Source organism: Vipera ursinii (assembly GCF_947247035.1).
Source record: "Vipera ursinii genome assembly, chromosome: Z".
Lineage (NCBI taxonomy): Eukaryota > Metazoa > Chordata > Lepidosauria > Squamata > Viperidae > Vipera > Vipera ursinii.
This window is the reverse complement of record NC_139517.1, coordinates 108,192,465-108,217,504: the sequence shown is the minus strand read 5'-3', so window position 1 is coordinate 108,217,504 and position 25,040 is coordinate 108,192,465. Positions and strand designations below refer to the sequence as shown.

The 25,040-nt window shown below is 44.1% G+C and overlaps 1 protein-coding gene across 3 annotated transcripts in view; it reads left to right on the top strand.

Annotated features, from left to right (window-relative positions):
• Window positions 1-21,647: 21,647 nt before the first annotated feature.
• ARHGAP21 (Rho GTPase activating protein 21) overlaps window positions 21,648-25,040 on the top strand; it is a 78,082-nt gene continuing 74,689 nt past the window's right edge. For 2 of the 3 annotated variants that reach the window (XM_083376182.1, XM_083376183.1), the window contains exon 1: window positions 22,891-23,292. In XM_083376182.1, coding sequence (XP_083232308.1) covers window positions 23,272-23,292 — 21 coding nt within the window. In that variant the 5' untranslated portion in view covers window positions 22,891-23,271. Of the gene's footprint in view, window positions 22,441-22,890; window positions 23,293-25,040 lie in introns of those variants that run through there. The other variant, XM_083376181.1, reaches the window with a different exon arrangement.

The window sequence follows — 25,040 nt, the reverse complement described above, 5'->3', positions numbered from 1 at the left end:
TGCAGCCTCCTCAGGGGTTTTGGACTTGAAGCTTCTACTGCCACCCTATCTGGATATAACCTATCCAGTTTTGTGATCAGCCGCTTCCCCCAGCGCAGCTCTGCTGGGCTTTTCCCTGTAGCCGTGCAGGGCGTGGAATGCTGGCAAAATAAAAAATCTGCCAATCTGTGATGCCAGTCCCAAGTCACTATACACTTCAGTGACTCTTTTGTGGTCTGGACCATCCGTTCAGCTTGACCATTAGAAGAAGGGTGAAACGGGGCCCACATTGCATGCCTGATGAGGTTTGCTCTCAGGAATGCCTGAAATTCTGCCATTGTAAATTGGGCTCCATTGTCAGATACTATGATGTCTGGCAGCCCATGTGTGGCAGAGAGTTTCCTAAGCACCTGGATGGTCCTAGAAGTAGTCATGTTAGCAAGTGGAATTACTTCAAGCCATTTAGAGTGGCTGTCGACCACTATAAGGAAGAGCTGTCCCTGAAAGGGCCCAGCGAAGTCTATGTGAATTCTAGGCCAGGGAGTGTGAGTCTCCTCCCACCTGTGAATTGGGGCGTGCAGCATTTCAGGCCTTGATTGCTGGCATGTGTAACATCCATGCACCTGGGCTTCAATAGCCTTGTCTAAACCTGGCCACCATAAGTAGCTTCTAGCTAAAGCTTTCATATGGACAATACCCGGATGACCTTCATGCAGTGATTGCAAGACCCTGTCTCTTAGTGAGGTGGGGACTATGACCCTGTTCCCCCATAGGATACAATCCTTGTGAGCTGATAGCTCGTGTCTTCTAGTAAAATAACTCTGAAATTCAGGGCCTGGGCTCTTGTCTAACCACCCTGTGTGCACCCAAGAAAGCACTCTACTTAGTGTCTTATGAGCTGTTGTTTTTGCAGCTATGTCCCCAGCATGGAGGGGAAACTCTGGCAAATCTTGAATGGATAATATGCGGGCCACTGGGGCTGGATCTGGTTCAATCTGTGGCAGTGGAAGCCTACTCAGGCCATCTGCATGGCCCATTTCTTTGCCAAGTTTGTGAATCAGCTTAAATGTGTACGCTGATAAAAAAAATAGACCATCTCAGCATTCTAGGGGATAATATGTGGGGTGTCTGTTTGTCTGTGGTGAATAACCCCAATAATGGTTTGTGGTCTGTGAAGACCGTGAAGTACCTGCCATATAAGTAGTCATGGAATTTTTTAAGTCCAGCTACAATGGCCAATGTCTCTTTGTCAATTTGAGCGTAGTTACGCTCAGCAGACGACAGCGTCCTCGAATAAAATGCAATGGGAACCTGGGTTCCATCTTTCTCTAAGTGACTCAAGACTGCCCCCACCCCATATGGGGATGCATCACATGCTGGTTTAGACTCCCTGAAATGAGAGATAGTGGAACTGACTGACAGAAGTGCCTTCAGGTCCTGAAAACTTTTTTTGTGAATGCTGGTCCACTTCCAAGAAGCTTTTTTATCTAAGAGCCTGTGAAGTGGCTCTGTCACTGCGGCCTTGTTAGGAAAGAACGTGTGGTAGAAGTTGAGGAGGCCCAAGAATGCTTGCAGCTCTCCTTTTGTTTTAGGGCTAGGTGCCATCTGAATGGCCTTTACTTTGGACTCAGCTGGGTGGATGCCATTGTCATCAATGTGAAAACCCAAAAATTCAGTTGAGGGAACCCCAATTCTGCATTTGCTCTTTTTTGGTTTGAGGCCTGCTTCACGCAGCCTCTGTAGGATGGCTCTGAGCCTCCTTGCTAGCACTTCTGTGGATTCTCCGGCAATAAGCACATCGTCAAAATAGGGGCAAACCCCTGGGATACCTTTGAGTGTGTGTTCCATGATTCCCTGAAAAATGCCCGGGGCTACACTGACCCCAAATTGCAAGCGCCTTACTCTGAAAGCCCCCCTGTGGGTCACAATTGTCTGTGCTGCGACCATGGCCTCGTCAACAGGTAGTTGCTGATAGGCCTGCGCCAAATCTAATTTTGCAAAAGTGGTGCCACCCTGCAAAGATGCCAGGATGTGGCTCACCTCTGGGACTGGGTATGTGTGCTGTTTAAGGGCCTGGTTAATTGTACGTTTGTAGTCGGTGCATATTCTGACTTCCCCGTTGGCTTTAAGTGGTGTTACAATAGGAGTGTCCCACTCCCCACCATCTACTGGTTGCAACATGCCCCGTTCCACAAGCTTGTCTAGTTCTGTGTCAATTTTGTGCTTGAGGGCAAAGGGGACCCTGTGAGGCTTAATCCTGATGGGAACCACATTTGGGTCTAATTTAAATGCTATTGGCGGACCTGTGTAAGTTCCTAGGGCTGAATCAAATATGTCTACGAAGTCCTCGCAAACTGACACAAGACTCGCAATTTGTGTCCAGTTGATACCGGTTACTTGGATGCCTAGTGCATCAAACCAATCGAGCCCAGTTAAGCTTGTTCTCTGGCCCCCTACTACAACAACATCCAGGTGCCCTGAAAACCCTTTAAATTTAACGGCCAAGGTGGCTTCACCCTTGACTACAACTTTTGCGTTCTGGAAATTTGTTAAAAGTATGTCAAAGGGCCTCAGCTTGGCCCATCTCCTACTGCGACTGCACACGGAATTAAATGTGTCCAGAGAAATAATGGAAACGGCGGAGCCTGTGTCCAGCTCCATCTTACAGGGGACCCCTTGCAGCTCCACCTGGAGTCTATACTTGGGTTTAAGGGGCCGTCGGGCCCTGGTGCAACATACACTTCTGCAGCTTGAGCAAAAACCCACGCTGAACAGCCCTGGGGCCCTGGTACATCTCCTGGTCAAATCGTCCGACTGGCAATGCGATGGCCGGTCCCTCTGGTGACCTCTGCAAACGGCTGCGATGTGACTGGTTTTCCCGCAGGCCCAGAACATGGCTGTCCAGAACCTGCAGTCCGAGCGTTGGTGGCGGCCACCACAACCTAGACATCTAGGCAATGGATCTGCCTTGTAATTAGTCTCTTGCTCCTTGCTGTTGCGGTGCTGTGGGTCGGGCTGTCTGTGCAGCTTGTTGACTTCAGCATCTTCTGACTCTTCGGTGAGTTTGGTGTCCTTGTGGTGGACGGTTTCTTTGTGTTGCATCATTTTAGTGGGCCGGATCATTTGGACAGCTCCACCAGCAGCTTCATCCGCCATGACCTCGTTCTGGGCATCTGTGAATGACAGGACCTCTCTGGCAAAAAGTTTTTGCTGCAGCTCTTGATTGCAGAGGCTGCAGATGAGCTGGTCTCGAAGTTGCTCTTCAACGTCTGAAAATCGGCATAGGCGTGCGGCCTGCCTCAAAGCCACGATGTATTCGGATGCAGTTTCTCCTGGCTGTTGTATTCATTGTTCAAAGGTGTAGCGCCATGCAATCACCAACATCTTCAGTTGGAAGTGTTCTCCGAGCTTCTTCAGTTCGGCGTAGGAGATGGATTCCAACGGCGTGAGCACGAACAGGTTTTCGGCCAGATCGAACATCGCTGGGCCGCACACACAGAGCAGCATGGCGGCCTTTAGTCCATCCTCTGAGACCTGGTTCGCCCGAAGGTAGTTCTTGACCTGGGACAGGTACAAGGGCCATCCTTCTGGTTTCTTGATGTCGAACTCTCACAGCCTTCAGACCTTGGGCATTCTGCTGGTCTTCGTGGCTGGCTTCTGCTTCTTCCAATCCTGCCTCTCTGTTGCTCAGGGACTGGTCCTCTGAGTGCATGGTCACTAGTGTGGCTTGCTAGCCGAACGTAGGGGGGCATTGCTTTTCCCAACAGGCATGCACTGCCTCTCCCCTAGTGACTTTCAGCTCCGAGGGAGAAGCAGGATCCCACCTTCATCGCCAGTGTTGTGTACTGGGTTCATTGCACAGGAATGAAGACGAGGCGAGTGAGTTCAGCAAAGAGCATGGTTTATTTCTTGCAGGATCTGAACTAGAGAGCTGGGCTGCAGATGCAGCAATTTATACCCTGGTCCCTAGGAGGCAGCCAATAGGTTTGAAGGAACCCATTGCCACCTAGGGGCAACCAATAGCAGCGCTTGAGACGGGTTGTCTGAGGTGCTGGGAGCCGTTAGCTAGCTCCCAGCTTAAACAGCCTACCAGCCGTTACCACATGGTGTTACAAGCAAGCCCAATACATTACACTACCATCTGAGATCAATTTTTTTAAAGGCAACAAAGCTAAGGGCTAAGAAAGTTAGAGTGCTTTTTCCTTTTAATTTTTGTCTTGGTTGCTGAGTTGTAAGCAAGAGCTCTTTTTAATATTTGCGAAAAGTCCAGCAGGGGTAAATAGTAACTGAAAATGACCTGAATAGTGATCAGATTGTGAAAGCAAATTTATACTATTTCTTTCCTATTTTTACAGTAAATTATTTTATTCCCCTAAACATTGGCTGTGATGGCATAACTATCCATGGTTAATGAAACTATGGTTTGCTCAGCCAGGCTAATTTTTTTTATTTGTACAACACTGATCAGTTTTATATAATACACTATATTGGCTAATTATAGTGTATTTTGTGAACCCAGACAATGGACTTAATTACAGTTTAGCATGTTTAGTATGTTGTGCCAAGGCAAACAGTGGGATTATATCAACAATGTGTGGGTTGATGTGTATGTGTATAGTTAGTATATATGACCTTAGCAACGTTTTGCAATTGACCTAATTGGTCTACCTTGAAGTTCATAGAAGAACAAAGAAAAATTGCAGAAGTTAAATATTGTCTTTTTCCAAGACCAGTATTCTGGTCTGCGATTTTCATGTACCTTATGAGGAATAAAAATCCCAACATGGATATCAGGAAAGAATTCCCATTGAAATGGACTGATTCAAATAAATGGCTAGGATTATTCTAAGGCTATGTTCACATAACTAGAATGGGCTTATATCATGTTCCAATCTAAAAACAAATGAGCACATTAAGAATTAGCATGTGATATAAACTTGATTTTAGTGTTGGTGAGTAACTGAGGGATACAAGATACAGGTAGACTTGACTTATAATTGGGACCCGAATTTTTGTTGCTAAGCAAGATGGTTAAGTGAGTCACACCCCATTTTACAACCATTTTTGCCACTATTGCTAAGCAAATCAATGCAATTTTAAAGAAAATTATCATAGATTCAGTTGTCACTTATAACAAGGTTGGAAAAGCCAGCAGGCAGAAAATCTTTGGAATTCTTTCCAACCCTTTCAATAGTGGTCAATAGTTATGACTGGAGGACAGTGTATTTGCTTTTTTGTAATGAAATAATGTCTTGCATCCCTTTGCGTTTCCCTTGTGTTGTATATTTGTGTGTACACATATGTGTGCATGCACTGGGAAACTGCATATCCACTGCTCTGGGATACACAAGCAGGAGAAACAGAACTTGGGACGGAAGAGTCAGCAACATTCCAAGCAATTACCTAACTTTCTCCCATGGAGATGCAGTAGGGATGTTTTCCTGGAATAATTCCCTAACTGGAACTGACCCATTTTCAAATATAATGATTCTTTCACTGGTTTATCCTTTGCTTCACATCAAATTTGTTTTGTTCAATTTTTCTGGAATTAACACACTGAAAGACAGATACAACTTCAAGTTCCTTTGTGTTAATTTCTTCCCATCCAACATCTGAGTTGGGGGAAAAAACAAACCTCAACAAAAAAAATGCTTTTAATAAGTTTAATTTAGCATACTGTTAGCTATTAAAGATATCAGATCTGGTTGGCTTTGATTTCATTGTGTTCTACTTTAAGCCTCATGATCATCTTCTTCCTGCTTTATTTAAAAAATAAATTTCTCCTTAACCTTCAGGTATTAAATGAATGGTACCAAGCAATGTATCTGCAGTTAAAAGATGCCAGCTAATCTCCTGGAGAGAAGAAATGACTGATCCCCAAAACTAGCAATGCACTATTATTGTCTAACACTAATTAGGATAAGACAAGGATGGTTTTTTTTCCTGAGTGTAGATAGTCCTCGATCTACAACTATTTGCTTATCAGCCATTCAAAATTACATTGGCACTGAAAAAAGTGACAACCAGTCTTATACTTGCAACCATTGCAGCATTCCCACAGTCAATCAATCAATCAGTCAATCAATTTATTATTACAGCCAAAGGCCAACACGTAAGTTAAACAAAACTAAACAGAACCAACACAAGAAGACATAGCAATATGTTACTATTAGCAATATGTTACAATTAATGATGTAATCAATGGATGACCAAGGTCTGCCTAGTTTTACAGACCGTATTACAAATAGTAGCTACCTTCAGAAAAACTGAATCATACTGACCTGACAATAAAAATGCTGGATAAAAACACATAATTATAAAAGATTATTAAAAAGATCTAAAATGTTTATTTATGTTTCTGGTGACCCCCCAATGCTGCTGCACAGAATCTAGCCAGCTGTGCGGTGATCACTGCCTGCTTGTCCTTAAGTAGCCACTGGAGATAAATACTTTCCAAACGACCAGGATACCTATCAATTATGGGGAGGATATGGTTTTTTCCAAATAGCTCTATAGAAGGAACATCGAAAGAGTAGGTGTCCAAGGGTCTCCACCTCTCCTGAGCCACAGGAGCAGTCTTTCTGCCAATGGTGTCTTTTTATACTTGCTGTACAGGGCAACCGATGGAAACACATGGCACCATGCAAGCGAGAATGCTTTCCAGTGTTCCCACAGTCAAAATTCAGGTGCTTAGCAACTAGCATGAATTTACAATGATTGCAGTGTTCTGGAGTCATTCGGTCACCATTTGTGACCCATGGAGCCAGCTTTTGACAAGCAAAGTCAATAGGGGAAGTTAGGTTCACTTAACAACTTCAGTGATCACTTCAAACTGTGACAAAAAGGTTGTGAAATTAAGCATGACTTCTTTAGCAACCACCTTGCTTAGCAATGGAAATTCTAGTCCGAATTGTGGTTGTAAATCAAGAATTACTTATAGTCAGGTGGGTAAGATCTGTTCTTTTGATTTGGTTTTATATTATTTTATGTTGATAACAAGACCTTAAAATAATCCCACACCTAACTGTTTTGTATAGAATAGAAAAATAAAGTTCCCTCATGGCTGTATGGGCATTGGATGCAGTTTTTTGTCAAGTATTGCAGAAATATTTCATTACTTCTTTTTTTCAGGATATTTTTTTCAGCTTTACACTTTGATATTTTCTGAAGGATCTTCAGATGGCCAAATACTGGCAAAATCAGCCAGATTATGCCACTTGGTTGGAGATTAATTTAGATTATTTTATGAACAAAACATTTTAAATATTTGATTTTTCAAAATAATCATTTACATATTTGAAGTACCACTGTTTGCAGTACTTCCTTCTTCCTAGTTTGTTTAGGAGTATGCTTCTCTTTTATCTCCCAAAAGACTAAAACTGAAAGGAAAAAAATCTAAAATCTACTTCAGTTGAAGAGAGGTTGGATTCCTGTGCTTGGACACTGTCATACAGAAGCAGGACACAAATTCATTGGTGTCTGCTTTTTAGGGGGAGAAAATTGGCCTGATATACTATGACTGCCAGATATACATTGGGGGGAATTATTAGTGTTTTTCTTTACCTCTGTTGGATGCTTGTTACAGTTTCACCAACTGTAGGGAGAAAACCCGCCATGCCATCCTGCCCATCCATGCCCCCACTAACCTTGCCAGCTCCTAGACCTAGCCTATCAGTGAATCCCAGACAATAGGACAAGGACATTAAGTTCAGAGACGTGGGTGGTAATTAATTTGGCCAAATGAGGGTACTTGTAACCAGGTAAAGCTCTCAAGCAAAACTGAAATTATATCACTTGCCATATTGGTATTGCTGGGCAAAATTTTCCAATCCCGTAATCACAGTCTCTAACCCAGAACCACCAAATGCCACAGCCTCCAATCCTGTTTGTGCAGACTGTGATCAGAGCCAATCCAACACCCCTCCCACTCTCGCCTAAAGCCAGATCGTCAGGATGGGATAGGAAAGCAATCAGGAAATTAATGGCATCCCTCCTGCAAAAAACCATATCTAGCTAGGCTTGAGGATAACTATAATACATCCCAAAACACATATCCTTCCCACCATCAGATCTGGTAATTTGGAAAAAGGGCATTCCTCTTTCCAAATGGTTCCATAGACAGACATTAAAACATTCCAATTGATCACTGAGAGCCACAATCCGTTTTGGGGATTCATCTTAATACAACTTTTAAACACCTTCCTCAGCAAAGACAAGTTGTGGAGGGGGGGGAAGAGAGAGATTGTAGAGATTGCAAAAAGATCGGTGACCCCATCACTGAACAAGTAGTTGCTATGCAGTTTGCCTCGGCCGGTTCATTGGACATGGACTGAGAGAAACACTGTTTCTCAAGTAATCTGCCATGTTTTATAATATTTGGGCATTACCCAGAATTTTTGCCCATACCCTATCACCCACAATCATAAGGGTTAGGGGTGGAGAGGGCTAATAGGGAACTAAAGACTATTTAGGCGAAGTGTTAACTATTAAAACTTTATTTGCCCAGCTTTTAGAAATGCATACCATATCAATTCTTGAAAACGATTTATGTGATCATCAAAAAAGTGTATTCTGTAGCTCAGGGGTCCCCAACCTGTGGACCGCAGTCCACTACCACACTGTGGCCTATTTGCAACCAGGCCATGTGCAGCCCCACTTGCGTGCATGGTGGGCAGCGGCACTTGCAGTCCCACTCATGCAAATGAAGTTGTACATGTGCATGAGTGATGTCCCTTGCACAAAGCCATCCCCTCTTCTCTCCTCCTCCTGGCCTCCCCCAGAGCCAGGCCACCAACCTGGAAAGGTTGAGGAATGCTGCTCTACTTTTTTTTGCCACCAAAACACTACTAGTGTTAAATTGTCCATTATCTCAGTATTTTGCCCTGAGAAGGTTTAATCCCTTTGGAAGATGTTCTCTTAAAATCTGGGGAGGTCCCTCCATTCCAATCATGCAGATGGTTCATTACACAGTCAGCCAGATGTTTATACTGGATTTGGCATTTTTATCAACATATTGAGACCTTCTCAAGAATCTGGGTTAAGCAGATGTTTATGTTTGATGGCGGTAAAGGTGTTTTCATAGGATGTAAGCTGTTCCAAGTAAAGCTACTTTTTACCAATGGTCATTTTGTCAAGTGGTGCCCCAGTTCTTGTAGGACTGTATCCAAGGCGTCTGTTACTATTGGTACTACCTTTGGTTGCTGTTGCCACAGTCATTCTATTTTTATTTGCAGATCTCTGTATTTTGTGATTCTCTCCAATTTTTTTCTTCTATTCTGTTTTTCCCAGGTATTGCCACGTCACTATCCAGATTTCTGTCTTTCTTATTGACAGTTGTTAAGTCTGGGGTATTATGTGGCAAATGCCTGTCTGTTTGAATTCTAAAATTCCACAGTACCTTAGCTTCTTCATATTATCTATTTTATGGTCCTACTTGTTCTTGTTCACAAGTAAATGGTATTTCTTGTTCTTCCAATGCATCATTGTTGCTACTTTGTCATGATGTTGATTGTAGTCGGTCTGTGCGAACATCTTGTGGCAGTTAACCAGGTGGTCCATTGTTTCTTTACCTTCTTCGCAGAGGTGTTTGCTGTCTATTGCTCTCTTCTGGATTCTGGATTTATATGCATTTGTTCTTAAGACTTGTTCTTATGTAGCCAGGATTAGCCTCTCTGACTCTTTTTTTTCAACTTTCCTGCTCCAAGTCTTTTTATTATCTGTTTTGCCTGCTGGTTTTTTGTTTTTTTTAATGTTCTGGCCATCTAATACCAAAGGCACTTTATCCAAAAGGCAAGTGGACTTCATTTAGGTTTTTTTTCTTTGAAAACATTTAGCTTCTCATCAAAGAAGCTTCTTCAGTTCTGCTTTACTGTCATTATTTTTCTGATCTTCCTATCCAGGGCTTTTAATTCTGCTTAATCCAATCCACTATTTCAGCAGTGTATCTCATGGCTGGGATTACCAGGAACCTGCAATTAGTGCAGGTTCGCATCCCACCAGGCTCAAGGTTGACTCAGCCTTCCATCCTTCCGAGGTAGGTAAAATGAGGACCCAGATTGTTGGGGGCAATTAAGCTGACTTTGTAATAATGCTGCTTGGGGGGTGTATGAAAGCCCTAATAAGCAGGCATATACATAGAATGAAGGCTACTGCTAAGCTTGTAAGCCGCCCTGAGTCTTCGGAGAAGGGCGGGATATAAATGGAATTAAAATTTAAAAAAATTAAAAAAAATAATTTCCTTGACGGTATATTCTCCTCTGAGTTTGGACTTTAAGATTTTCTTCATTGTCTTCCAACTTTTTTTATTTGTCAAATAATCCCACCTTGGGGGATTATTTATTATTTTTTTAATTTAATTTAATAATATTTCTATACCGCCCTTTTCCTGAAGGACTCAGGGCGGTGAACAGGGCAAGAATAAAAATACAGAATTACAAAAGTTAAAAAATGATTAAATACAAGCCCACTAAAAAAAAACAATCAATACATATTAAAAACCCCAATAAAATGACAATCCCCCATCAGGCCAGGCCGGCTTGTTCAAACAAGTATGTTTTGAGATCGCGGCGAAAGGAGCGAAGATCGGGCACCATTCGGAGCTCAACCGGTAGCTGATTCCATAGCTCCGGAGCGCCCACAGAGAAGGATATCCCTTCTCTTATATGTCACCCCTCTCATCAAATATACATATATATTTCTCACACACAAAATTATGTGTGTGTGTGTGTGTGTATACACATTCATTCATACATACATGCATACATACAGATGGGCTCCATGAGAGGGGAGAGATCACAAGAGCATGATCTGATGTAAAGCCTTGGCTGCCCCTGTATTCAAACAATGACCAATGTTTCAGATGGAAGGTCAGCAAACCAGCAGGAACAACCTTCAACTCCTTCTGAAACTGAAGTGGACTAGTCTAATGGGTAAAGCCTCACTGCAGTGGACATAGAATCCCATGGTAATCAGGGCATGAAATGACAAGGTCCTATAATTTCAGGTCATATAGCAACTGATTCAACAGGAAGCAACAGGCATGGATCCACTGTCCCTTCTTGGATTCTGGATGATCTGGGATAGACCTATGGCCATCATAGAGATGATGAACTACTGAGCCACCTCAGACCCCCAGTCCTAGAGAAGGCAAATTGAAGTATTCCAAGAGTAGAAGTCTGTGGAACTCCATCACCAACTCAGACATGGAATCAATGAACTCAGACATGGAGGTTGGACCCATTAGATACAACATAATAATTTCAACTGATCCCTAGAACCCAACTTAATGAACAGGGTTTCACATCTGACAGCCTATGGAGAAGCATTCCTGAAAGCTGCAAAAGATTACTAGATGACAATTGTTATGCCACCATTCCTCCCTTTGAATCTTGGCTGATGTCATATGCAAAAGGCAGATAGGAATATCTCCAAAACAGCTATCACCCTTTTTAGGAGGTGGGTATAAAAGAGAAAGACTATGTCTAGGTACTGTTTGACCCTTCATATAATATTCAATTGTTAAAAATTCTGGGAGTTGAAGTCCACATGCCTGGAAGTTGCCAAGACAGGAAAACACTGGGTTATTGTGTCCCCATCCAACATAATAAGCTACTGTTCCACTTTTTTAATCTATCAGTCATCACTTAGAATTATAAATGAAATTTATGTGAATTTAGCAACTTTATACTACTGAATGCAGAGATGAAGCACACAGCCATATCAAATCTGGGTTAAAAAATCTATATATTAGGAAAAGTAGAAAAATAAATGTTGCTGTAGGATATGTACTGTGCAAAGAAGGAAAAGTAGATACAAAATACATATAACAGGCTAAATGCACATGAAAATTATATTTTTTAAGTGATTGTGCACAGATTTGCACAAAATGTGAATCCAGTATATTTTAGGTGGAGCAGTGACCCTGTAAGCAAACATATTATATACTATGTGGTGGAGCTTCTTGTATACTCTTGCATATAGCTGCAATATCTAGATTACTGTTAGTTTGTTCAGGAAACACAAGGAATTTTGTTGCAATAAAATACTAACTCATTATGACATACCATTTTAGAACTAGAGTCCACACTCTCATATTTTAGAAGTTTTTCTGTCTACATAGAAGTATAGAAGATAAGAAATAATGAACCTAAAGTGCAACAGATACAGTCTATGACAATTTAATTACATTTTAAATCTTGCAAAACAAGCATATTGATAGTAGTAATTGAGTATAGTACGTCATTTTCAATGTTTTCCACAACTTCGGAATGGTATGTGTCTCACTTTGAGAGTGGGCAACTAAATTTCATTTTTGATGTGCACCATTGTGCCTACAGTAAAAAAAATGACAATAAAGATTATCCTTTGGCATCTAGTCCTGCTGGCACATGACCACGGAGAGCGCTGGCTCTTCGGCTTTGAAACAGAGATGAGCACCGGCCCCTAGAGTCGGAAACGACTAACACGCATGTGCGGGGGAACCTTTACCTTTATCTTAAGTCCAGACCTTCTCCCCATAGTTCAAGATAAGCAGAAATGAAGATGATTGTGGGTGCATATCAAACTGATTTGTGAAAAACTACATAGTACAAACAATAATAGTATGAAAATATCCATCAATGAGTATTTTTTTTCCCTCAGGACAAAAAAATCAGTAAATTGAGTTTTTGTCCAAAAATGCACTATTTGAGAAAAGCAAATTACAGAAGGACAGCAGAATGCAAGAACTTGAATATTCTCCTACTAGATTTGGAATGCTGACAATATTACTGATTCTAGCTCTTAAATTAAGCCAGATAATCACAACAACCAAAAGGAAACCAAGCTACAGAAATGTAGTAGCAAGTCCAGATGCAAATCTTCTTCCTAATGCATGCTGGCAACTGTTACCAGACCTATGCACTGTACATCTTTCAGTATGATATATGCTGTTGTAACCACCAATGCTCTTCTATTTTTGGCAATGATGCCGGGCTGTTTGGAAAATAATACATGAATTACATATCTTTGGACATTTATCTGCTGAACTGAGAGCTGCAGTTCTTCAACAACAGACCTTGAAAAATGAAACCCGAGTCTTAACATAGTTTGAACAAGAAATAATAGCAAAGATTGATGGTCCCACTATTATAGGTATAATTTATTCAGCTACGTTGAGACGACCAATTATCACCAATTAATACTCAGTGTGCTTTTGAATACATGCAGGAGGTGATGTTGGCAAATAAGATATTGGACTGGCACAAGGAAGGCCTAGATTCAAATCTATCCTCAGCCTCTCACTGAACAAGTCACACACAGCCCAGCCAGACCTATTCCGGGGGGAAATAGGAGTGTTATGGTTTGTTTATAGATTTTCTTTATTCATTAGATTTTTAACCTGTCTTTATTACTTTATAAGTAACTCATGGTGGAGAACATATGTAATTCTCCTTTTCCTCTTATTTTCCCACAACTCTATGAGGTGAGTTAGACTGAGGGAGAGTGACTGGCCCAAAGTCACCCAGCCAGCTTTCATGTCTAAGGTGGAACTAGACAGCATCACCACCAGATGGATTCATAGCTGGCTGACCAGACGTACTCAGCGTCTGGTCCTCAATGGAACCGCATCTACATGGAAGGAAGTGTGTAGTGGGGTGCCCCAGGGCTCTGTTCTGGGCCCAGTGCTCTTCAATATCTTCATTAACGATTTGGACGAGGGGATAGATGGGGAACTCATCAAATTTGCAGATGACACCAAGCTGGCAGGAGTAGCCAATACTCCAGAAGATAGGCTTAAGATACAGGAGGATCTGGACAGACTCGAACACTGGGTGCTATCTAACAAAATGAAATTCAATGATGAAAAAGGTAAGGTTCTACATTTAGGCAAGAAAAAACAAAAGTACAGGTATAGTATAGGGGGTACCTTGCTCAATATTAGTAAGAGGGACCTTGGAGTCCTAGTGGACAATCACTTCAATATGAGCCAGCAGTGTGCTGCAGCTGCCAAAAAAGCCAACACAGTGCTAGGCTGCATTAACAGAGGGATAGAATCAAGATCACGTGAAGTATTAATACCACTTTATAATGCCTTGGTAAGGCCACACTTGGAATACTCCATCCAGCTTTGGTCACCACAATGTAAAAAAGATGTTGAGACTCTAGAAAGAGTACAGAGAAGAGCAACAAAGATGATTAGGGGACTGGAGGCTAAAACATATAAGGAACGGTTGCTGGAATTGGGTATTAGTTTAACAAAGAGAAGGAGGAGGAGGGACATTATAGCAGTGTTCCAATGTCTCAGGGGCTGCCACAAAGAAGAGGGAGTCAAGCTATTTTCTAAAGCGCCTGAAGGCAGGACAAGAAACAATGGATGGAAACTAATCAAGGAGAGAAGCAACGTAGAACTAAGGAGAAAATTCCTGACAGTTAGAACAATTAACCAGTGGAACAACTGCCTCCAAAAGTGGTGAATGCTCCAACACTGGAAGTTTTTAAGAAGAGACTGGACAGCCATTTGTCCAAAATGGTATAGGGTTTCCTGCCTGAGCAGGGGGTTGGACTAGATGACCTCCAAGGTCCCTTCCAACATTGTTGTTGTTGTTGTTGTTGTTATTCACAGTCTAGTGCAGGCATGTCAAACTCGTGACATCACGTGACATCACACGACATATTAAGACTTTTTCCCCATTGTCAGCAATGGGGTGGGCATGGTTTCAGGATGATGCGTCTGGCCCGCGGGCCAGCAGTTTGACATGCCTGGTCTACTGGTTTTTTACCTTGATGCTGTAACCACTAGATTAGACTGGCAGCTATTTATTGCAGCTAGGCAACAACCATTGCCACCTTGAGTTCCATAACAAAAGGTGGAATATCAACCTAGAACAATATCAACCTAGACCTTATATTCTCTGTATTTATTAAAATAATTACTGAGCTACATTCACATTTCATTACTGTACTACTTGACCTTCTATCTCATGTGCTTCAGGTATTTGTGGATTCTAGTCATTAAAATGTTGTGCTAATATTTGTCACTTTGTCTGTAAGTAAATGCAAATTTTATCCATCTTTGAAAAGATAGTGGTAAATTTCTTGAAATTCAGATACACACACACCAGTTTGATATGAAATGTAGAATACATGAAAACCATTCGCACAGTATTTCTAACCTGGGGTTTCAGCAAAAGTTTGCAAGCAAATATGCCACAATCATTAAGTTGAATTTGATATTGTAAAATATCTCTCTATTTTCCACTCCTTTCACAATGTTAAAATCTTTGAAAAGTGAGGCTGCACTGAACACAGATTTAAATGCAGATATTTATCACCCATTAATAATCAGAGTCATTTTGAATATATGCAAGAGTTAGAGTAAGGTAGAAAATAAAATATTGAATTAGGCATTGTTTTCAGGAAAACTTGTTTCTATAATTTTTGTCCATGTTGGTTGGAGAAGGCGTCCAGTTCTGCTCTTTTTTTAGCTTACGGACATATGAACTCTGAAAAATAATTGGGAAGACCCCACAACTTTAAGATGTGGTGTTGCTTTCTGAATTGTTAAGCTCCAGCCTAGTGCTCTTGGCTAGGTTTTTAATTGGGGGGGGGGAGTTACATAAATACACCTGGTTTGTCTCGCTCTGTCAAACAGATTGGCTTAACATGCCTGTAATGTCCAGTAAACAATAGATGGGTATATAGTTTTCTATTTTCCCCTCCCCCAAGAGAAATTATTGCTTTATGTTGGAAACAGGTTTATATTTTTAAAAATATTTTAATATGGTCTCCCCATCTCCCCTGTTGTGTCCGGATCGGCGACATTAACAGGGAGACAGATTCTGGTTACATAGCTTTATTGAACTGCACGTGGAGACCTGGGACTGGCCGATCCAGGGTGGCTTTATATGCCCAGCAGCTGCTGGACGCTAGCCACCCCCTGGCAGGAATCTCCCGCCTTACCTCAGGCACCCAACCCAGTGTCCAGGAATTCCCGCCGGTAGGAATGACCAATCCCAGGCTGATTAACTATGAAGGCTGATTACTTTGTACAGAACACCCTTTCCCTCCCAATTGTGAAATTATTTTCTTACATAGTCCTTTAGGTATGCCGGAGGTCTATGATCCCTGACAGGGTATCTCCCGGGTGGACTGTCCGGCCTATTGCTCCTCTCTGGGCTTGGCCTATTGATCTGTTGTGGGACCGGGGGGCCCTCTGGCTGCGTAGCTCCTGTGGGAACCCTCGGCGGTGACTCTGTGGTAACCTCAGTAGGTTCAGGCCCCCTCGAGGGTGACCTCGGGGACCTGGCTGCTGGTGGGTTGACCTGGCCCAATGGGTTCTGTTGGGTCGTCTGCGTCTGATATTGAAGTGGTTCGTGATGTGTGTTGTTATGCGGTGGTTGAGTCTCTCCGGGGCCCGATGGGGTGTTCTCAGGAGCCCTTTTCCTGAGTTGGTCAATGTGCCTCCTGATCTGACATTCCCCTTCCCCCTCTATAATGTATGATAGAGGCCCCAGTTTGTCGATTACCACTCCCTGTGTCCACTTGTCCCCTTGGCCGTAGTTCCTGGCCCACACTAAGTCCCCAATGTTCAGTGATCTGGCTGAGCAGTCCTGTTCAGTTCCTGCTGTCAACCTATCTGGGTGAAGCCTGTCTAATTTGGTTGTCAACCTTCTGCCCCACCTCATTTCCGCTGGGCTTTTTCCCGTTGCCGTGCATGGTGTTATGTGCTGAGCCAGCAAGAACTGAGCCATTCTTTGGTGCCAGTCCCCGACAATGATTCTTCGCAGTGCATCCTTGGTTGTCCTCACGTTCCTTTCAGCCAATCCGTTGGTAGAGGAATGGAAGGGTGCCGATGTTGCATGTCTAATCCAGTTGGCCTTGAGGAAATCCTGAAATTCATTAGATGTGAATTGAGGGTCATTGTCGGACACAACTACATCAGGTAACCCGTGAGTGGAAAAGAGTCCCCTCAGGACCTGTATCGTCTTTGTAGACGTCATGCATTTAATAGGCACTACTTCTAACCACCTGGAGTAGCTGTCTACCATTACCATCCTTTTTAACTTTTGTATTGTATTTTTTTATGCTTGCCCTGTTCACCGCCCTGAGTCCTTTGGGAGAAGGGCGGTATATAAATAAAATTATTATTATTATTATTATTATTATTATTATTATTATTATTATTATTATTATTATTATTATTACTACTACTACTACTACTACTACTACTACTACTGCTACTACTACTAAGAAGGTCTGGCCCTGGAAGGGCCCCGCAAAGTCTATATGTATACAGGACCAGGGGTTGTGTGTTGTCTCCCACCTGTGTACTGGTGTGTGTGCTTGTTCTGGTCTTGACTTCTGGCACTGGTAACACCCTGCTACCCTATCCTCAATTGCCTTGTCTAATCCCGGCCACCACAGATGACTCCTGGCCAAAGCTTTCATGCGAACAATCCCCAGGTGTCCCTCATGTAGTTCTTGGTTGACCTTGTCCCTATCCTTCTCTGGCACTACTACCCTGTTTCCCCATAGTAGACACCCTAAGTGTGATGACATTTCATCCCTTCTTCTGAAGTACGGCGCAAATTTCGGGTGTGGGCTTTCCTTAGACCACCCCCCTTGGACCCATGCTGCTACTCTGCTAAGTGTTGGGTCCTTGCTGGTGGCAGTGGCGATGTCCCTGGCCGTCAGAGGGCATTCTGGGAGTTCTTGTAGTGTAAAGATCTGACCCACTGGAGCTGGGTCCGTATCTGTGACTGGTAGGGGTAGCCTGCTTAAGGCGTCTGCATGGCCCATTTCCTTCCCTGGTCTATGTTTGATGGAAAATGTATATGCTGATAAGAAGATTGACCATCTCAGCATTCTGAGTGACATAATTTGGGGAGTCTGTTTGTTGGTTGTGAACAGACCTAAGAGGGGTTTGTGGTCTGTGAATATTGTGAAGTTCCTACTATAAAGGTAATCATGGAACTTCTTTACCCCTGCCACGATTGTCAATGCTTCTTTGTCAATTTGTGCATAATTCCTCTCTGCCTTGGTCAGGGTTCTGGAATAGTATGCTATAGGCCTTTGCTCCCCATTGCTATCCATGTGGCTAATAACTGCCCCCACCCCATATGGTGATGCATCGCAAGCTAAGTATATTGGTTCGCCCTCGATGAAGTGGGTGACAGTGGACCTGCTGGACAGTATGTCCTTCAGTGTTTGGAAACTCCGATTGTGTTGTTTCTGCCACTGGCAGGTGGTTTTTTTGTCAAGTAGTCTGTGTAGTGGTTCAGCTATGGCCGCTTTGTGTGGTAAGAATGTATGGTAAAAATTTATGAGACCTAAAAATGCTTGGAGTTCTGCTTTATTTTTTGGTTCTGGGGCTAATTTGATTGCCCTAATTTTTCCTTCAGTAGGATGTATGCCTTGAGCATCAATCCTGTATCCTAAACATTCAGTGGATTTTACCCCACTGGAGCATTTTTCTCTTTTTTAATTTAAGCCCTGCAGCTCTAAATTTCCCCAGTACCTTTTCCAGTCTGTCTGCTAGGACCTCCTCGGTTTTTCCTGCAATCAATACATCATCAAAGTAAGGGCATACTCCAGGTATGCCCTTTAAGGTCCTCTCCATCACTTCTTGGAAGATGCCAGGAGCTGCAGCAATGCCGAATTGCAAACGGTGGACTCAGAACGCCCCCTTGTGGGTAACTATTGTCTGAGTGTCTGCAGCTTCCCGGGAAACAGTGAGTTGCAAATACGCCTGCGCCAAATCGAGCTTAGCAAAGATGGCGCCGTCCTGGATCGTCGCGAAAACCTGCTTCACTGTTGGGACCGGGTAAGCATGCTGTTTCATTGCTCGGTTTAGTGTCGCTTTATAGACGGCACAAATCCTCATGTCCCGTTAGGTTTAAGGGGGGTGACGATGGGTGTCTCCCAGGGGCCCCCTTCTACCGGTTCCAGCACTCCCTGGCCTACTAGTTTGTCTAACTCTGCCTCAATTTTTTGTTTGAGTGCAAAGGGTACCCTTCTGGCCTTAAGCCTGATGGGGCTCACTGCTGGATCCAGGTTAAAGTTAATGGGGGGTCCCCTGTACTTCCCTAAAGAGCCATCAAATACATCTGCGAAACTATCGCAGATGGATTTGAGGGTTCGGTGTTGTACTGTGTTAATTCCCCCGACCCATATGCCTAAGGGACTGAACCAGTTGAGGCTGACTAAACTGGTTCTCTGACCCTCAGTGACCAGGAGGTCTAATGGCCCCTTAAATCCCTTAAAACAAACGTCGATGGTGACCTTCCCCTTTACTCTTATGGGTGTCCTCTGGAAATCAGCTAACTGGATTTGTGTTTGTTTAATGGGAACTTGCTGCCCGCTTCTGGCTTCAATGTGTGCCAAGGTGTCCCCCAAAATGATGGATACTGATGCCCCAGAATCAACTTCCATTCTGCAGGGAATGCCTTGCAGTCGGACCTCAATTTTTAATTTGGGGTTTAACAACTGGTTAATGACCACCCCCTTCCCCCGGCTATAGCTCTGTTCCTGTGGCCTGTGGGTCTCTTTGCCACTTTTGTGGGGGGTTACCTTACCTGTGGCCCAGGCATCGATGTCGTGGAGTTGATTGTCTCGTGGTCTGCCTCTGCAAATTATTTGGATGTGGCCGGTTTTTCCACAGTTCCGGCATTTTGCATTGCGGAACTTGCAGGTCGCCCGGGGGTGGTTGCCTCCGCAGCTTCCGCACTTAGCTTCGGGGTCTCTCTGTCGGTTCTGACCTTCCCTTGGTGGTCTGTGCGTTTGCGGTGGTGGTTGTCTTCTGGGGCAGTCGGTGCCTTCCGAACGGTTGATCCTCGCTGGAATTTTTCCGACTCTCCGGGTGATCTCGTTGATGTCCATTTCCCACGGGTAGTCCTCCTCCCCACCATCCACATGGCTTTCTTGGTTGATTTCGCCCACTGCGCCATTGCTGTTGTGGGGGAGTCGCGTTTCCCTGTGGATTCATACGTGAGCAGTTCGTCCAGAACCTCTTGTAAGTTTCCGGTGGGCTTTGCGATGATTGTTTTGTAATTGTTCATCGTGAAGCCCTAGGACTATTCTGTCCCTGATTCGCACTTCCAGGTTGTCATATTTACAATGGAGTGCAGCTTCCCTTACTGTGGCCACAAATTTGGTTATAGATTCGCCTGGCTTCTGGTTCCTTTTTTCAAAGATCCTTCTCCAAAAGAGCTCCGACCTCTTGGGGGTGAAATGGTCCTTGAGTTTGGCTAATAGATCCGTGTAGGACACGCTGGCAACGGCAGCTGGTTGGCACAACCCCACGGCGACCCAGTAGACTGGTGTGCCGCTGATTGTTAGGAGTGCTGCAGCCTTCTTCCGGTTGTCGGTTATGCCATTCACCAACATGTACCCCTCGACCTGGCCGATGTACTCGTCCCGGTCCTCTGGGTGTCTGGGGTCAAATTCCTTCACCAAGCCGACTTGAGCCATGCTTAATTTCCGCCCATGATTCGGCGCCACTGGGCTGAAAACTTTCTGTGCAGCTGACAGCTATTCAAATTTCCCGCTCCGCGCGCTCTTTGCTTCCGTGCCTTTTCTCCGCTGTTCTGCCGCGATCCCACCCTCGTCGCCACTGTTGTGTCCGGATCGGCGACATTAACAGGGAGACAGATTCTGGTTACGTAGCTTTATTGAACTGCATGTGGAGACCTGGGATTGGCCGATCCAGGGTGGCTTTATATGCCCAGCAGCCGCTGGACGCTAGCCAACCCCCTGGCAGGAATCTCCCGCCTTACCTCAGGCACCCAACCCAGTGTCCAGGAATTCCCACCGGTAGGAATGACCAATCCCAGGCTGATTAACTATGAAGGCTGATTAGTTTGTACAGAACATCCCCCTTTCAACAGCACATCATGAGACTGACAGGTAGTACAGACCTGGGTGAAGCTGGCACTCCTGCAAATTGCCTGGGGCAGCGGAACAATGTAAATGCTTCTTGTTTACTTTTTTAAAAAAGTAAAATAAAACCAGTAGCTTTTTTCTTCTTTATTAAGAAGTTTTGATCCCCCCTTTTTCCCCTCCATGTTAAAAACAGTGCCCCTTCCTGGCAGCCTTAGGCTTGCTCCCTGTAAGGCAAGCACGTTTAAAGAATTTAAAAACAGAGTTAGGATTCCCTCGGGCAGGGAGAGGTGACTTCCGTTTGGAAAATGTAGGAAGACGAGGTACTGGGCAACTTTGCCAAGGTGCTGCACAGCTGGAAAGAGAGGAGGTATTTACAGTATTTTTTTTTTCCTGGGAAGAGACTAACTTCGAAGCCAATCGGGCGTAAACCACCCACCAAAAGCAATCCTCATTCGTAGAAAGGTAGCAAGACTGAGCGCTGCGCGCTGGGTAGCATACCTGAAAAGAGCAATTTGAACCCCTTAATTGGACTTAGGAGCCGAGTGAAGCCTTCCTTCCTTGATCAATGGCTCCCCCCACCTCCCCGCTTCAGGTTGCAATCGGCCTGGGCCGGTTCAAACTGTGTGCCAAAAGCGTATGCAGCAGGCAAGACTTCCGTGTCACATGCCTGGCAGGATCGGGCAGAAAAGTTTTCGAATTCCTGAGCTTCTCCAAAGGAGCATCCGGTCTCCTCGCCAACCTGGCCCGGACCTTGCGCTCCTCCGTCGCCTGAGAAGGAAATGTCGGTCACGGGGAGGGGGCGGGAATCTTGATTTATTTCCCTGTCCTTGGACAAATTGTATATATGGGTGTCCTCCTCCTCCGTTTTCTCAATGCTTCAGACACGGGTGTATGCGTGCGCGCCCGAAGGAGGCAGCGGCAAGCGCCTCTGCTCTCCTCCGCCCTCTCCTCCCTGCGCTACGGCTTTGCAAAGGAGGAGGAAGAGGAAGATGACGAGCCAACGCAATTAGCCTAACAAGGGACGGGCGGCAGCGGGAGCAGGCGGCGACGGCTTTTGCCTGGGCCACTGACACATCCCCCTTTTTCTTTTCTCGCCGGGGCGACCGAGACCGGTGAAGAAAGTCCAGCAGGACCTTTCCCTCCGCTCCCCTTTTCCTCACCGGGCTTTTTGAACAAGTGGAGGGGTGGGGGGGAGAGAATCCTTTTCCTCCTGGACCCTATTGTGAAGGCGAGGCTTGCTTAGAATTTGCGTGCTGGACAGCGCTCTTTTAAAAACATTTTTGCCCTTTACCAAAAAGGCAAAGAAGGTTTCTTTCTAGCCTGAGCTCTATCTTTTCCAGGTGGGAGTGGCTGCCCCCCGTCTTCCTTGGTGCATGTGGACAGCCGTGTTTTTTTTTTGCTTTTGCCTCCCGCCCCATTTCCTCCCTCGGGAGCCTATTTTTTTGCCGCGCGACAAATCCCCCCCTCGGATTGACTCCAGCAGATTTTTTTTTCCTTCCATTGTAACTGGAGTCTGAAATAATGGCGAGCCGTTGGACAGTGGGGCCACTCCAGGGAAAAAGAGACTCCTCGGCAGCCGACGTCCCCGAGAAATACAGCCAGGTAAGACCTGGGGACAGGCGAAGGGGGGCTGAACCCGATCCCAGCTGTGGGGCGACGGGCAAAGGCTGAGGCGAGCGCCACCGGGAAGCCGCGGCAGGGGCGGTTCGGTGGCAGCCGCCGTGCGCGGGGAAAGGCTCGGATTGGAGCGGCTTTAATGGCCGCCCCATCCCTGTGGCCTGCCTGCTTCCTGCCTTCCCGTCCCGGAGTTGCTGAAGCGGCGTGTGTTGCTCTCGGCCGCCCGACCCTCGAATGAGGCGGGGAGGAAGAAAGACGGGAAAAGGGGCGGGAAAAAGAAAAAGTTTCTAGCCGACGCGGCTCCGCTCCCCTTTCCTCCCCGCTTTCGGAGGCTGGATGGGTTCCTGGTCCTGACAGGACGCGGAGGCCCCGGGCGAGAGAGATCGGCTACTTTTTCCTCGCTCGTCTCTCCCCGTTTTCTCCTGGGGGTGGAGGGAGATGCCACAGCGGGACCTCCTCTTGTTGATAAAGGAAGGGAGCGTTACTGCTTCCAGCCCTTCGCCCGCCCTCTCTGGGAAACCCTTTAGAAAAGGCAGCCACCACCACCCCCGACTTTCCTTTCTCTGCCTCTCTCCCCCCCTTTCTCTTTGTCCCATTGATCTGATAGGAGGGAGAGAGGAGGCGGTGCAGTCTTCCCCGGGTTATTTTTTTTTTCGTTGAAGCCCTTGAATGACACTGTTCTATTTTTCCCTCCCTCTGGTGCCTCTGTGTGTGTACAGTACACACATATTTCCTTCCCCTCTTTTTACGAGCTTACTCCAAAAAGCTTCCCGGGGCTCTCCCACTATCCCGGCTCTGCTGCTGGGATGTTAGTCCATGGATCTCAAATTCGAAAAGGTGTGTATTTTTCTGTTCTTGGGCTTAACAGTGTGGAATTGCCACTTTCCAATTAGCAGCTTGTCCTTAGAAAGCCAACGTTTGCAACCCTGCATCCCAGGATCCCTATTAGCGGTACATAAAAACATTAGATCTTTGCCAGCACTGTGCTGTAAGTATCAAAAAGTGACTCCTTTTTCATAGAAAAACTGTGAGAGTGTCTTTCACATTGGCCGTGCCAGAATATTGTGCAGTGTGTCTGTGGATGTAGAGTGTGAAAGCATATGGTGTATGAATGTTTTTTTCTTCTGCATGTAAAGCTTTGAGCTTTGATTATAAATTCGGTATATTTGTTTTAGTGTATTATGAAAGCCTGTGGAGCTGATTTATTGTGAATGTCTTTTTGAATAATGGAATTTACACCTATAAATAGAGAGTTTAGTGTAGCTTTAAAACAGATTCTACTGTTTTGGCTTACCTTGTGCTTTAATGTAAAAAATGCCAAATGGTGTTATGGTACTGTAAGCACATTATTGAAAGAGTTGCTTTTGCTATAACACCTGGGCTGGGCAGGTTCTCTGTAGAAAATTATGATGGAGAACTGTCATTGTTTATATTTAAGGCTTAGTATTTCAAATGCTTTTCCTTTGCCTTTTTCTTTTTTTGCAAAAGAATAATGGATTGGATTCTTAGTCCTCTAGCTCCATACTTTTTATGTCTGAAAACATTAGAAAATGAAAAAAAGGGGGGGGGCTGCTTGACTGAGATTTTATTTCAAATAACTCTTTCACTACGTAGAAGTTGTGAACCAGGCACTACTTATATAATCCACCTATCTTTAGTATGGTAAACCATAATTAATCCCTTGCAGTTGAGGCATACAAAATAAGCAAAGTGATACCGGTTCATTGAACTAGCTTCTGTTTTTAAAAGGCAACTTCAAATTTAATAGAAATTAACGGAATGCTTTTTTTTTTCCTTTTTGAAACTGAATGTCAGTCCTTATATTCTATTTGGGGGACAGGGATGAATATATTCTACCCTGAAATATTGTCTGTTTTATTAACAATAATAGCCTCTACTGAGTTGTGCTGTTCTCCAGCACTGAGAGTACACCTTTCCACCGAACTCTTAGATCTGTAACTTGCAATGTAGACTTAGTTTTGAATATTTGTTCAGCATAAGCAAAATAATTTTTGAAAAATCCATATTTCTGACCATGTATTTGATCAAAATAACACTCCTTTTTTTAAAAAAAATCCCATCTTTGGTTCAGAAAATCACTTTTAGCAGTGCTGTACCTACAGTTAAAAATGAAATCTCTTTGAAATGAAATATAACCTTTTTACTAAAATAGTATAAATTTTAATTGTGGCGTAGCTGAAGAAAATGTATAATTGACTTCCACAATAACTGAAGTGATGTTTAACTATATGCTTTTGGTCATATATATTGACATAAATGACAAATAGAGCTTTTGGAATGCAATTTGAATGAATGAGCTTTAGCAACTCTATACTGATGATAGAGTAATTATGAAGTAGAGACCCAATGCATAATTTGAAGTATTATGTTTTAATTTTATTTTTTTTATTGTTTTGTTAATGCTAACTATGGTTCTGGTTTGGTTTTGTCCTTTAGAAGTGAATACTGAATCATAAGTAGTTCCAGCTAGAGAAAGGAAAACGAGGGTCCTCTCAGTCCAGGCAATTGTTCTCTTGATGAACAAGGAGTTGATAATTAGGCAGTATGATATCTGAATTGGTTTT